General features: G+C 53.5%; 3 protein-coding genes across 3 annotated transcripts; 2 read left to right on the top strand and 1 right to left on the bottom strand.

Moving 5' to 3' along the window:
- Window positions 1-782: 782 nt before the first annotated feature.
- On the top strand, window positions 783-1599 carry CH63R_05120 (uncharacterized protein; the record flags this gene model as incomplete). The annotated part of the gene is made up of 2 exons (XM_018300095.1): window positions 783-1302; window positions 1364-1599. The coding sequence occupies 2 exons, from the start codon at window positions 783-785 to the stop codon at window positions 1597-1599; spliced, it is 756 nt and encodes a 251-aa protein (XP_018161341.1).
- An 894-nt stretch (window positions 1600-2493) lies between these two features.
- On the bottom strand, window positions 2494-4374 carry CH63R_05119 (FAD-dependent monooxygenase; the record flags this gene model as incomplete). Its single annotated transcript, XM_018300094.1, has 2 exons — window positions 2494-3835; window positions 3905-4374. 2 exons carry the CDS (start codon window positions 4372-4374, stop codon window positions 2494-2496), a joined length of 1812 nt encoding a protein of 603 aa, XP_018161340.1.
- A 4535-nt stretch (window positions 4375-8909) lies between these two features.
- On the top strand, window positions 8910-12238 carry CH63R_05118 (ATPase; the record flags this gene model as incomplete). Its single annotated transcript, XM_018300093.1, is given in 6 exon segments — window positions 8910-9967; window positions 10023-10190; window positions 10258-10441; window positions 10516-11331; window positions 11347-11805; window positions 11891-12238. 6 exon segments carry the CDS (start codon window positions 8910-8912, stop codon window positions 12236-12238), a joined length of 3033 nt encoding a protein of 1010 aa, XP_018161339.1.
- Between the last annotated feature and the right edge of the window lie 563 nt (window positions 12239-12801).

Below are 12801 nucleotides of genomic sequence, written 5' to 3'. Positions count from 1 at the left end.
TTGCTCGTCTAGTTTGGCCTAGCCCACGCCGTGCCCGTTTGCCGTGGCGTAGGGCGGACAAAACATGTCTAGCTCGTCTCTATTAACCTTCGGGACACGAGCCATGGCCTGTCGGCATACAGAACCCGCGCCAAGTTTAATCTCGTCGCTGCGCACTAGCTAAACGTTCTGACATTGTCGCGGATGTTCCGGGGGTGTTGGGATCGTCAGCATCAAGGGCTGGATACGGACGCTCCTCTCACCAACCCAACCCCAAGCGGGAATAGCTGCTATTCGAGGTCCGCTTCGAGTGTCCATCTTGACATTTGACAGAAAAGACGGAATCGTGCAATGACGACCCTCCGTCAAGGGTATGCGGCGAATGGAGGCAGCCAAGGGAAGTCGGATTCGACGAAGCAGGGGAACCGCCTAGGGCCTCTCCATCAAGTGGAAGATTTCGACCTGCAAAGGGAATGCCGGCGGGGAGTGGGATCGGCAGCGTCGGGGAATTGATGCGGGCGGTAGTGAAATCTGCCCATGGGATGGGACAGACTCATGAATCAACGACGGGCAGTGTTGGTCCCGTCAACTTCTCTCCAGTCGAGTTCGTCAGATACTTAAGCCGCCGCCAACTCACCCGGAATACAACCTCTCTTCTCCCTTCTCGGCATCAGCGTTCTCACTCAGTCATTCTTTTCAGAAGCTTTTGGTACTATCTCTCTCTCTTCGTTCGTTACGCCAGTATCTCCAACTATCTCACACTCTTTATTTCTTAATCCCAAACTCCTTCAACCACCGCAACCATGAAGTTCCTCAACATCGGTCTCGTCGCCCTCTCCTCGCTCCTCGCGACCACCTACGCGGCCCCGACCAACGGCCTGCTCCCCGACGTTGAAGTCGAGGTCCCCAAGGTCCCGGACGTCGCCGTCAACGTCCCTGAGGTTCCCAAGCTCCCCGCGCTCCCCACGCTCCCCAAGACACCCGCGACCGAGATCCTCGACAGACGCGGCAAGGTCGTCTACACCAAGGTCCAGGAGACCGTTGTCATCGTCAAGAAGCACTGCGGCGCCATCAACTCCACCGTCGACGGCGTCGCCGGTGGCCAGGTCGCCGAGAAGAAGGAGGCCATCATCAAACTCGTCAAGACCGAGGTCACCACCATCGTCAGCCTCGTCCACAAGCTCGTTGGCGAAGTCATCGAGCTCCTCGGCGAGTCCGTCGAGATCGTCGGCGAGGAGAAGAAGGAGATCATCAGCCTCGTCCTCGAGCTCGTGTTCGACATCATCTACGCCTTGAAGAACGTCATCAAGGTCCTCGGAATCAGTAAGTTTCCCCCATGCCCCGCCAATATCCTGTGATGGTGTTGCTAACGCGGGTCAACCAGGCATCTTTGACCTCCTCGGTCCTCTCGTCTTCGTTCTCCTCTCTGTTGTCTTCCAGCTTCTCACCACTCTCAACGGCCTGGTCGACGGCCTCCTTGAGATTGTCTTCTCCGTCCTTGGCGGCGTCATTGGCCTCCTCCTTGAGGTCCTCAAGGGCCTCCTGCCCATCGTCACTGGCCTCGCTGGCGGTGTCCTCAACAAGCTTAACCTTGGCGGTCTTCTCTGCAACCTCCTCTAGATTACCCCCGTCAGCGCCACCGCGTTCGACAACCTGAATACCTCTTCGCCACATGGCGTGTAAAGATTTCTTCCAACGGCCATGCAGCTAGCTGCCACGTCGTATCCCTACTGCAGATGGGCTACTCGACGACAATATAGTCCAGATAGCACAACTAGTAAAACTTAATTTCTCGTTCCTCCATGTTTTCGACGATGATTTACAGTGGTGTCTACTTCCCCAGCCTTACACTCCTGACGGTCCAATCAACAAACTTCGAATCGTCTCAATGTTTAGTTATCAGAACGAATCCGCAAAATGCGGGCTTCCTGAACAAGACAATATCATGATGACAGTGGAGCAGATCTTTGCTCCCGCTGGCCAAATCTTCCGACTAGCTCCTAGCAATGTTTATATTCAATAGTAGGAATCGGGCCAATAAAAACAAAAATAGTCAACACATCACCCCTTTGTTACTTTGTCAACTGTCAATTGCAACCTTCGCCAAACTTGTGCGACTCAAGGCAGGGTTCAACCCAGAGGCTGGCCAGATGTCGAAAGCACAAAAGAATTCGTAGCCGGAGATAAAGAGCGAGAGTCGGCAAGGCAAGTATCTAGATCAGCTCATACCTGCCGGATATTCGTCGTTTGACTGTTGGCGGAGGAAGAAATGTTTGGTGTCATATTTTGGTAGAAGCTATTCTAATTATCGATAGTGTCAAACTCGACCCATCCTAATCAATCCTATGTAACCTCGCCTTCCCGTCTTCAACCAGCGTTGCCGTCGGAGTAACATAACGAACCATCCGAGCGAAGTCGTCCACTCAAAACCACGATACTGTAGCCCTTCAGTCAACCAATCAACTAATCAAGTTCGAGGCCAAAGTTGGCTGGTTGGTTGACCTGACGGCGACTCTACTGCGGACACAATTTTCCAGTGTTCAAGTCATACTTCCACATGTCGCTTCCAACCCCTGACAAAACAAACAAGCTGGCAGTGGGGTCGTACTTTTTCTTGATCTCCAGTAGGCGTTCATAGCTCTCCCCGTAGAAGTCCTCGCGGAAGTTGCTGTTGAATGGGTTGGCTTCGTTGATGTACGAGCCCGATCCCGGCGCCCACTTCCGCCATGCAGCCTCCTGGATTTCCTCGGTCCAGGCAGCGGCGGAATCCAAAGCCTCTTGCGGCGTTGTGTCCGTTGTGTTGACTTTCGAGGCTGCACTGATAAGGTGGATGTAGGCTCGTCGCCAAGCGGGGTTCAGAGCGCCACGCATATGTTCCTGGACCTCTCGAGGGCCTTTACCACCTTGCAATCCATAGACCAACGCGGCAGAGGCTCCGTCAACCTGGGTTTCCATGAGACTTTGCAGATGGGTACGCAGCTGGTCTAGAGAAATCTCCGTCAACTCGCGGCGACCAAGAAGGCGGCTGGAGGAAATGCTGATCTGTCCAACTGGCGTCTCAACAATGTTGAGATTGTCGTTGAAGAAGGAGAGGTAGGTTGAGAAGACCTCGGGTTCCGAAAGGTCCACCGAAAGTGCACCATCCCCGCCATGTGCGAGCATGCTCAACTTCAAGGGGGCCAAAAGAGAGGAGACTGCTCTCTCCGTGGTGTTGTAACCGAAGAAGGTGAAGATGGCCGTGATTCCTTGGCCGAGAGCACCAGACGATGTTGTGTAGACTTTGGTCGTCGACGCACTTCCAAACCCTGCGATACCAGCGTCCATGAGATCCGGCAAAGCTGCAGAGATTGTCGCCAGCGCGTTCCAGGAGGCAAGGATGGCTGCTTGTGTGTCGTTCCCTGCCATTGAAAAGGAAAGGGTCGACAGGACAACGTTCTCGGGGCTGGGATGCGTGCGTAGAACGTATTCAACGACGGCGCCGTAGAGACCAGGCCCGCCGCCACGGATAGCCCATAGCAGATCCTGGTTCTGAGCCTCGTTGGCCACGAGAACCTCCCCGGCCGATGTGACTACCGTAGCCTGCAGAACCTGATCGGCACCCAAGCCGTAGTGGCTCGAAAGAGGCCCGTGGCCACCGCCTCCGATGAAGCCTCCGAGGCCAACGTTGCTGACCTGACCACTGACCAGGGTTCTTCCGACAGCGGCGGTAGCGTTGAGAATCTGTCCCCAGTTGTACCCGCTTCCGACGATGGCCACATTCTCGGTCCCGTTGCCAAGCGGACGCGGCCACTGGCTGTTCAACTCGATGCTTTGGAAATGATGAGTCCAGATCGATAGTGAGTAGGCGCCGCTGGACCTGCTCGTGCGTTAGTCATTTTTGTTCGGTTGTTATTTGGGGGAACCGGCTCTTGTCTTGTCAACTCACCTGCCGACCAAATCATGTCCGGTGCCCTTCAGAACGATTCGGATGTTCCGTGAACTGGCCCACTTCATGGCCGTCGCGACCTGCTCCGTAGTCGTGGCGTTGAGTATGAACTCGGGCAAGCCTCCCAGCTCGCATCCCTGATTCTGGTACGCGTAGTCGCTCGGCGGCACGCAAGAGTTGTTGGCCCAGTACGGATAATCAATCGACTCTGGGAAGCGTGCATGGAGGGCGGGAGAGAACCAGTTGCTGTTGACTTCGTCGCATGACACCGGGGAAGAGAACGAACTGTTCTCGTAGCACGAAGCTGCAATAGGCTGGGTTTTTATCAGAGCCCCCCCCAGAGATTGGTTGAAACTGTTCCAGTCGTCGGTGCTTGGCCAGCTCGCATCGGAGGGAGTGGTTTTGCACGTCGCAGCGGCCATGACACGGCCGGATAGCAGCAAGGCCACAAACGTGGATCGAGATAGCATGGCGTAGTTCTGTTTTGTTGACCCTAAAAATGAAGATGGTTGTGTATTCTGCTTAGCTCAAATCACCATGAGACGAATGCCGCTCAACGTTATATAGTCTTCCAAGATGTAGTCAAACGAGCCCGACACCCGGGCACGCCGCTAGAGTCTGCGCTGCCACTAGAGCTGGATTCTTGTCTGCGCCACCCTGGGTGCCTGAGATGGCCTTATACACGGATGCGGATGGTGGAGAAGATGGGCTCATTAACGGATGGTTGGCATTACCGTCCTTCAAAGCGAACTCCTGTAGCCACTATGCTTAAAATGCAGAGTGCAGGGGACCCCGAGATAGCACTATACGAGTATAGCGCGTATAGTTCCAGACCAGGTTGCAAATCATCCTCCACTCTTTATTGATGATGGTTATCGAGGCGCACAGTAGGAAGTGCGGTGTGACCGAGCTTCCACGAAATTAATTCTAAAACCGGCAATGGTGCCGAGCACAACAAAATCGGAGCCAAAGCCCGGAACTTATAGTCGGCTTTGAGTGGTGGGAACGATGCCGAAGTCCCGAAGAGACCAACACCAATTTCAAGCCAACAAGGGTAGCTCTACAAGTTGACATCGTCACGGAGTCAAAGGCAGACTTCTATCGGTACGCTTGCTGACAAATTCTCGACTTTCTTGATTGCTGACTGTTGTTTCCAAAGCATAAAACTTAAAGATAGACTTAGTCAAACAAGAATAGAGATTGGCTGAATGTCGATATGTTTCTATCTGAGCGTTGAGCCTGGTAATCCTAACTGATCTATTGCGTGACCTTCTCTAGTTCTTCTGTTCTGTCCTTCAGCTTGCGCCGCGCGCCTGCATACATGAGTGTCTCTCTGTCCTGTTGTTCTTGCCAGGGGTTGCTTCAGGCTGCGTCAGTCACCAACCGATTTTGGGTTGTAACATCGGCCTCCTTCTTGTTGTCCAAGGTACAGAGGAGGTGATTTAGACAGGCTATATCTTAGAGCTTGGCGTTTTCCTGTGAACAACATCAGCTGCAAATCAAGGAATGGGGTCTTGACGTCGTACTGAAGCACCTGGCATAGGTAAGATTCTGAGCCATTTACTTGCAGCTAGAGTCATCGCAGCAGAGAATGCTTGCTCCGCCCGTATCGGACTGGCATTTCGTCCTACCAGACCTGCAATTGCCGCCTTCAAAGCCCTCAGTACCAGGGGTTTCTAAGGTGCATGCTGCCTGAACGCTAGCGACAATGAAGATGTAGAAAAATAGAGCCTGAGTAAAGGACTTCATCTTAATTGTTAAAGAAAGGTAGGTTCCTAATGAAATTTGATTGAGAATAAGTTGATATTGTATTTAAAGTGATGTCCATGATGTATTCGATCTGGCAGTGTCGATCTTCTTATAGTGTTTCTTTCTGTTGATAGAAGCTCTCTATGTCATGGATTACTTTTAGGGTAATTTTTGTAACGTCCTGAGTCAATAGCAATCACTAATCAATAGGCTATCGTTTTATGTTTAAAGCAGTAAAACATCATGCGTAACATTATGCTGTTACAAGGTTTCAAATCTACAACATTGTAGTTTTCTAATCATTTCACAGGGGCTTATCACTAGAATCTTGACTCTTACAAGTGTCACATTTTATAACAGCGTTAGTAGCCTAATGCATTTTCTTTCTCAAAAAAATGATTAATAAGCGAGCAGATCACCCGACTGCGACCATGTCATCTTCCTACATTCAAAAATCCCGCCACTTATGAAGCCACATCAGTCTCCTGCTGAAGCTCAACGGGGACTTTCCAACTGTGAAGCCTGCACATGGGGGGAAAGGATGCCTTGCGTAGTTATTTGGCATTCAAAGTCCAGTCGGGGAGTTTCTATTGCCAAACGAGTTCGTTCTTCGTATCCCAAGGTTTCAGCCAAGGATGATATGATAGATTGGTCAAGAATACGCGATTAGCACATGCTATGTGGAATTTTGCCCTCGTTACCTACAGAGGCATTCTCACGAGCTAGCGCACACAGCTAGGCATAGGGCCCGAAAGTGTGGAAAGTGCTTGAATTGAGAAACGGTGAGGTGGGTTGGAAGCTACGGCTCGAAGAAATACGATCCCTAAGAGCAGTCACCTGACATGGAGCTTAGCTGGGCTGAGCCTCACAACGCCACGAGTATATCGTGACATGACAGGCATCACACAAGAAAGAGACCCACCGCTAAGCTTTTGCGTTGACCAATGCTTGTAACTGGTAGATAGGCACATGGAAATTGCGCAACAAATCCATAGCAAAGCGAAGGGAATGGCGGCGTTGATAGATGGATTACAGTCGCTAGCTTGAATTTAAGGCTTTCTTTTTGACCCTAAAGAACGGCGAGTCCTGCAGCAAATCTCGGAAACCAAATCATAAAGTACGAGGGAAAGGTGGATTGCGAGCGCTATAAAGGGAACGCGCTAATCTCCGAGTTGACGCAATCGCCACTTGAAGCCTAATGACTCAGTTCAAGGGATTGGGTTCCGCGTATGTATGAGTGGAGATGCACCAAACTCCGCCCTCTTGACATGGCCATTTTCAAGCTAGACGCCAAGGAACAAGATCGTGGTCAACTGGCAAATGTATTACAGTACGCGCGCGAGTTGCTACCGATATCCACTCATCAGTGTCGTTGTGTCAAGACAGGGGGGCTGACGGCGGCGGAGTTTACATGGTGGAAAATGCTGGCGGGGATTTTGACATTGGGCAAGCTGACCGAACTCGAATTGGTAGGAATCAACTGTCACTTTCAACGTTTGCCAAACTTGCGCGAATCTACATGGGCATGGTCCAACACAGGGGCTGGCCAGATGTCGAGAGCACCAGTGATTCACCCAACAGGCCTTGTAAAGCAGGCCAACGTTCCACTATCAACGAGTCCGGCATCGGTCATTGTCTGACTGGGGCGAGAGGCAACTAGCCACAGCACACATTCCTCTTAGACCCAATCACAGAACCAAGCGCCTCATCCTGGACATGGCTGGGCAGTGCGACCTGGCACGCTTATCCGCCATACGTTTTTGGGGCGCCTCGCAGCAGTCCAGTGGACATGCATATGCATGCAGGACACGCAACGGCTAAGATGCCAAAGGGTTGCGCAGGAAATGTAGAGCAGTCGCCCCCCCATGTGTCCCGGATGCCCTGCTGCATTGTCTCAGGACCAAGAAAGAGAAAGACATGGTCAAGATCGTAAACGAAACCAGGGAAACGCGTGGGATCGTCGCCTACAAAGGCACGTTGTTTGCTGTGCCATCTCTGGACCGTAGCCTTTGTTTTCTGTCACTGACTTGTCTCAGATCTGCTGCCTGGGACGAGGCTGATTGCCAAGAGTCTGATGGTTCGCAACCAACAGTCCACTCGCACTCCTAGGCAACGCATTTCAGGCGCCTTTGGCTCTTGGTGTCCTATCACAAGAGTTTTGAGGCGGGCGGCTCATGACTGGCCGCAGATGAGCGCTGCAGCCTTCCAAAAGAGCCCCGGGGGGTTTCGTCCCCAGGTTCCCCACGTTCATCACTTGCAGCCATCCTGCTTACCCTGAAGGGACTTTGGAAATGGAGTATTATCACTGTACCTCGGGGGCCAAAGTCCACCTGAAAGAGGTTCAGTACATCTCAATACATGCTTCCTTTTTTTAGTCTAGGTCGTCGTATCTGTCTCCCAGGGACTGGGATACGTAGCCAAGGCTTTCCCTCCTAAGATCTCTCAGGTACATACCGTTAAGAACAAGAAAGACGAAATGAATACGATAAGATCTTGTCTCTCACAGACGACCGCTACATGGCGAAAAGTAACAAAGCACACACACACACACACACAAAAACTCCAGCGGCCGAAAATGACGCCAGGCGGCATGATACCATCAGCAACACCACCCACCTCTTTCTAGCTCCTTTTACCTCCCAGCTAATGCAGATGCAGTGGCCCCTTTTCGGTCATCTGACGCAGGCAGCTAAGAGTCGTGGAACGCCTTATCTGCCTGGCCTGGCCTTGCACAAGGCCCAGCATCGAAGAAAGACACCTCAAGGTAGTAGGAAGACCTGTACTGAGGAGGTACATGGCCTCTCCTCTTTGGAAGTCTCATGAAGTAGCCGGGTTACATATGACATAGTGGGCGAAGAAAGCCTTCAGTAAAAAGACCCATGACAACCTACACCTGGGTGACGGCTGCTTTTCTTTCTTGGAGAAACCACTTCACCTTCACATCAATCGAGTCATCGTCAGCCGGCTGGACATACCGAAAATTAGCCCTCAATGCAGCTCCAGCTGACAGCCATCATCTCAAACCGCTCCCTCGTACCTCAAGAGAGATAAAAGACTGACACAGCCCCTTACCCACCGGTCAGTTCTTGGACAATCCCTACAGAGTCAGCGAATTCACTGGATTCTGTCGCCACTCTGTCGACCCTCAAGGCTCTTCGACCCCTAGTAAGACAGGCCATACAACGTTTTCTCTACCGTCACTTTCTTGGGCTCCCTCGGTCATTCATCACTATCGCTCGCCATGACACTACCCACAATGAGTTCCCAGGAGGCCACCCTCACAGACCAATACGCCCCGGCCGATTCCGTGCCCGCCGATGAAGTGGGCTCCGTCAAAGACTCGGTCGCCACCGCCGTCGCCCCTGCTCGTCGAGTCAAGTCTTCTGAAAACACCAAAGGCGGAAAGAAGAAGGCGGCAAAGAAGAAGGCCAAGAAGCAGTTCAAAAAGAGGGAGAAGAAGCACAAGAAAGTTGCTCGTAACGAGGAGGACTCGTCTGAATCTACTACGGAAGACGATGGCCACCACCGATCCGACGATGATGATACTTCGTCCGACTCCGATTCAGACTCGTCCGACTCGGAGGAGGAAGTGTCCAAACGCAAGACCAAATCGAGAAAGCACTCTGTTAACACTGCGACCAAGAAGACTCGGCCCTCCACTTCCCGCTCTACCAAGAAGAGCAAATCTTCCAAAAAGCGCGATCCCTCCCTGTCCGCTTCCTCATCCTCCTCGTCTGACACGGACTCGGACTCATCGGACGACAGTGGTGCCGAGGATAGCGACTCGGACGACGGTCTGACCAAGGTCCCAATGACGGCTCAGCAGATGCAGCTGTTCCAACAATGGCAACGCGTCAACGGCTCCATGGCGCTCGGCGGCAGCAACAACAGTAACCAGCCATCTTTCTGGCCTCCGCCTCCGAGGCGTGGCAACCTCGGCGTGGGCGACGGCGGTCTTGGCGAGAACCCCATGTTCGGCAGCAGACTCCGGACGCGGGGTCGGCAGGCCCAGCCGTCGTCGTCGTCGTCCAGGAAGAGGCCGAAGCTGGACTTCAAGCGGGTCGACCAGGTCTGGGATAGCGCCATCCACCAGTACAAGCTCCAGGACACGGCGGCGACCACCTCGGACACGCTGTACGACGCCTACGTGCTCCAGATCAGGCGGACCTTTGACTGGGAGGGGAAGTACAGCGCCACGCTCGTCGACGTGAAGAGCAAGGTCCTGCGCGAGTGTCTGCAGGAGGTCATGGGCAACATCAAGGGCGTCAGCCTGGTCGATGAGACGCCCAAGCTCGACCCCAACATGCTGTTTCTGTAAGCAATCTTTTCTTGTTTTTTTCCGTGAGCTGTGTCACTGATAGAGCCTCAGTTACCTGGAAGACTTGCGAAAGTACGGCAAGAAGCTCAAGAAAATGCCGGCGGTGGGCGCGGACAAGAAGGACCGTAAGAAGCAGAAGAAGCACATCAAGACGAAGCGGCAGCATCTCAAGGTTCTTCTCAAGTATCTCGACAAGGATTATGCTCACATCAAGAAGAGGTACGTTGAATTGACGCGCGCGCGCGCGCGTGCACCGGGAATGGCTACTCATCACGTCTCTTTATAGTCTCTACCCCATGCTGGAAAACGGGCTCATCACGTTCGACCTGCTTTGGGCGCTTTACAAGCCCAACACGCTCATCTACACGACGACCTACGGGTCGCCCGACGAGCCTCGGGTGTTCAAGGTGGAGCAGGCAGAGAAGCTGAACAGCATGACCAAGGGAGAGTTCTACTGGGTTGATGGCAAAGTGAGTATCACCCAGCTTCGCTTTGGCCTTTTCTTGCCACTGTCTACACACAGTGATAGCTCACACTTGGACAGTATCTCGAGTTCGACGGCAAGCAATTCGGCTACGGCACTCTCTGCGAAGAGGTCCCAGAGTTTCGAGGGGCCCGAAAGATCAGCAGCCTCAGCGCCTTTCCCCTCGACTTCCACAAGGACAAGGAGGCCATCAAGGCCGCCCTGGTCGAGCGAGGCAAGAAGTTCGTGCAGCTCGGCGGCGTGAACTACCGGAGCCACCAAGGGCTGGCCTACTACAAGAAGAAGAAGGCCGTCGTCAAGGTCAACGTCAACGGGCGCGTCATGGTCGACCCGGCCATCCACCGCCGCATCAACCCCAACTACCAGGTCTCCGTCGTCCGGCCTCGGGACCACGACGTCCTCTCCGACTCGGAGGATGAGGATGACGACAACGAGAAGGCATGCGGCCAAGCCTCAGACTCTGACAATAGATGCGGAAGCGATGATGACGCCTGCGGGAAGATGGTGACCAAGGTCGTGCGCGACCCCAAGGGCAACGTCCGCATGATTCGGGTCCCGAAATCTGACGTCGAGGAGTCTGCGCCAGCGGAGCCGCTCGAGCGAGTCGAGGAGGTGAAGAGTGACGGCCTGTCCGAGAACGGCGAGAAGTCAAAGGAGCCGCCCGAGTTCTCCGCGGAGGACTACCTCATCGCATCGTCCGTAGTGCTGGGTTTCTCATTTTCAGAGAAGCTGTGGCTCGAGTTCACTGTCTCTGGTATCACAGACATCCAATGGAACGACAGCGCATACGAGTCTTTGGTGCTGGAGCCCAAGCAGAAGGACATTGTCAAGGCGAGTTTACTACAGTTCCCCTTGATCAGGGCGTTTGAGGCTGATGTGAAAGAATCATAGGCGCTGGTCGAGTCCCACAAGTACCACGCCGCCGAGAGCATCGACGACGTGATTCAAGGCAAAGGAAAGGGGCTTGTCGGTAAGGGCTCGGTGCTATATATCCTTCTCCGTCTGTTTCTCGTCATCTCTGACCCTCCTTTTGATGTAGCCGTGCTCCATGGGCCCCCTGGCACGGGAAAGACGCTCACAGCCGAGGGCATCAGCGAGCTGCTCAAGTGCCCGCTCTACATGGCCTCGGCCGGAGAGCTGGGCACCGACTCGCGATACCTCGAGGCGGAGCTGCAGAAGATCCTCGACATCTGCCACGCCTGGGGCGCCATCCTCCTCCTTGACGAGGCCGACGTGTTCCTCGAGAAGAGGAACCTGCACGAGATCGCCCGCAACGCGCTGGTTAGCATCTTCCTGCGTCAGCTGGAGTACTTCCAGGGGATTCTGTTCCTGACGACGAACCGAGTCGAGGTACGTCCTTTCTCCTTCAGGGCACATTCATCCACCTTTGTTTTTTGGCTTGTCTTTCGCACGTAACCGCTGACTTTGACGACAGACCTTTGACGACGCGTTCCAGTCGCGCATCCACATCGCCCTGCGCTACGAGAGCCTCACGCAGCGGGCCAAGAAGTCCATCTTCCGCATCTTTGTCGAGCTCGTCCGCGTTCTCGAAGGGGTCGACCTCCGTCCCTTCAGCGACGACGACTACGAGAGCCTCGCGAAGCACGACCTCAACGGCCGGCAGATTAAGAACACGGTCCGCACCGCGCAGGCGCTGGCCGTCAACAAGGGCGAGCCGCTCGGCATGGAGCATATCCGGCAGGTCCTCGACGTCCAGAATAGTTTCGATCTGCACCTCAAGGGAGGCGAGTCGTACAAGGATGCCATGCGGAGTTACTATTGAGGGGGGGTTGAGATCTTGATGGTTTGAAGATTAAGTCAACATACCCACTTTTGGAACACCCCCTCATTTGGAACACCTAAAAATGCCTCAACCCCACCACCAGCCTCCTACTTCCTCCAACTTCGAACTATCACAACAATTTCATACCTTATGCAAATAACCTCATTTTTTCAGAGGACCTTTATTCCTGCCTTATGGCCCAGTATACCGAGTATGAAGTCAATCAGGCAATCCAGGCTGTTTCAGACGGCCAAAGCCTAAGGAAGGCAGCCCGCGAATATGGCATCCCAATTACCACCCTCCACAACCGTCTCACAGGCACCCAGGCAAGGGCAGCAGCATTTTCAGACCTTCAGAGGCTTTCCCCTGACCAGGAGGCTAAGTTGGCTGAATGGGTGCGAATCCAGCATGCCCTTGGTGTTGCCCCAACCCATCAACAAGTGAGGGCATTCGCAGAACGAATCCTCTGTGCTATGGGGGACAAGGAGCCTATAGGAAAGGGCTGGATCCATGCCTTTCTAAAGAGAAACCCATCTATCAAGGTCCAGAGAAGTCGCCTTATT

Source organism: Colletotrichum higginsianum, chromosome 3 (assembly GCF_001672515.1).
Source record: "Colletotrichum higginsianum IMI 349063 chromosome 3, whole genome shotgun sequence".
Taxonomy (NCBI): Eukaryota; Fungi; Ascomycota; class Sordariomycetes; order Glomerellales; family Glomerellaceae; genus Colletotrichum; species Colletotrichum higginsianum.
Note: the sequence above shows the minus strand (reverse complement) of the source record. Positions and strands in the feature narration are given on the sequence as shown.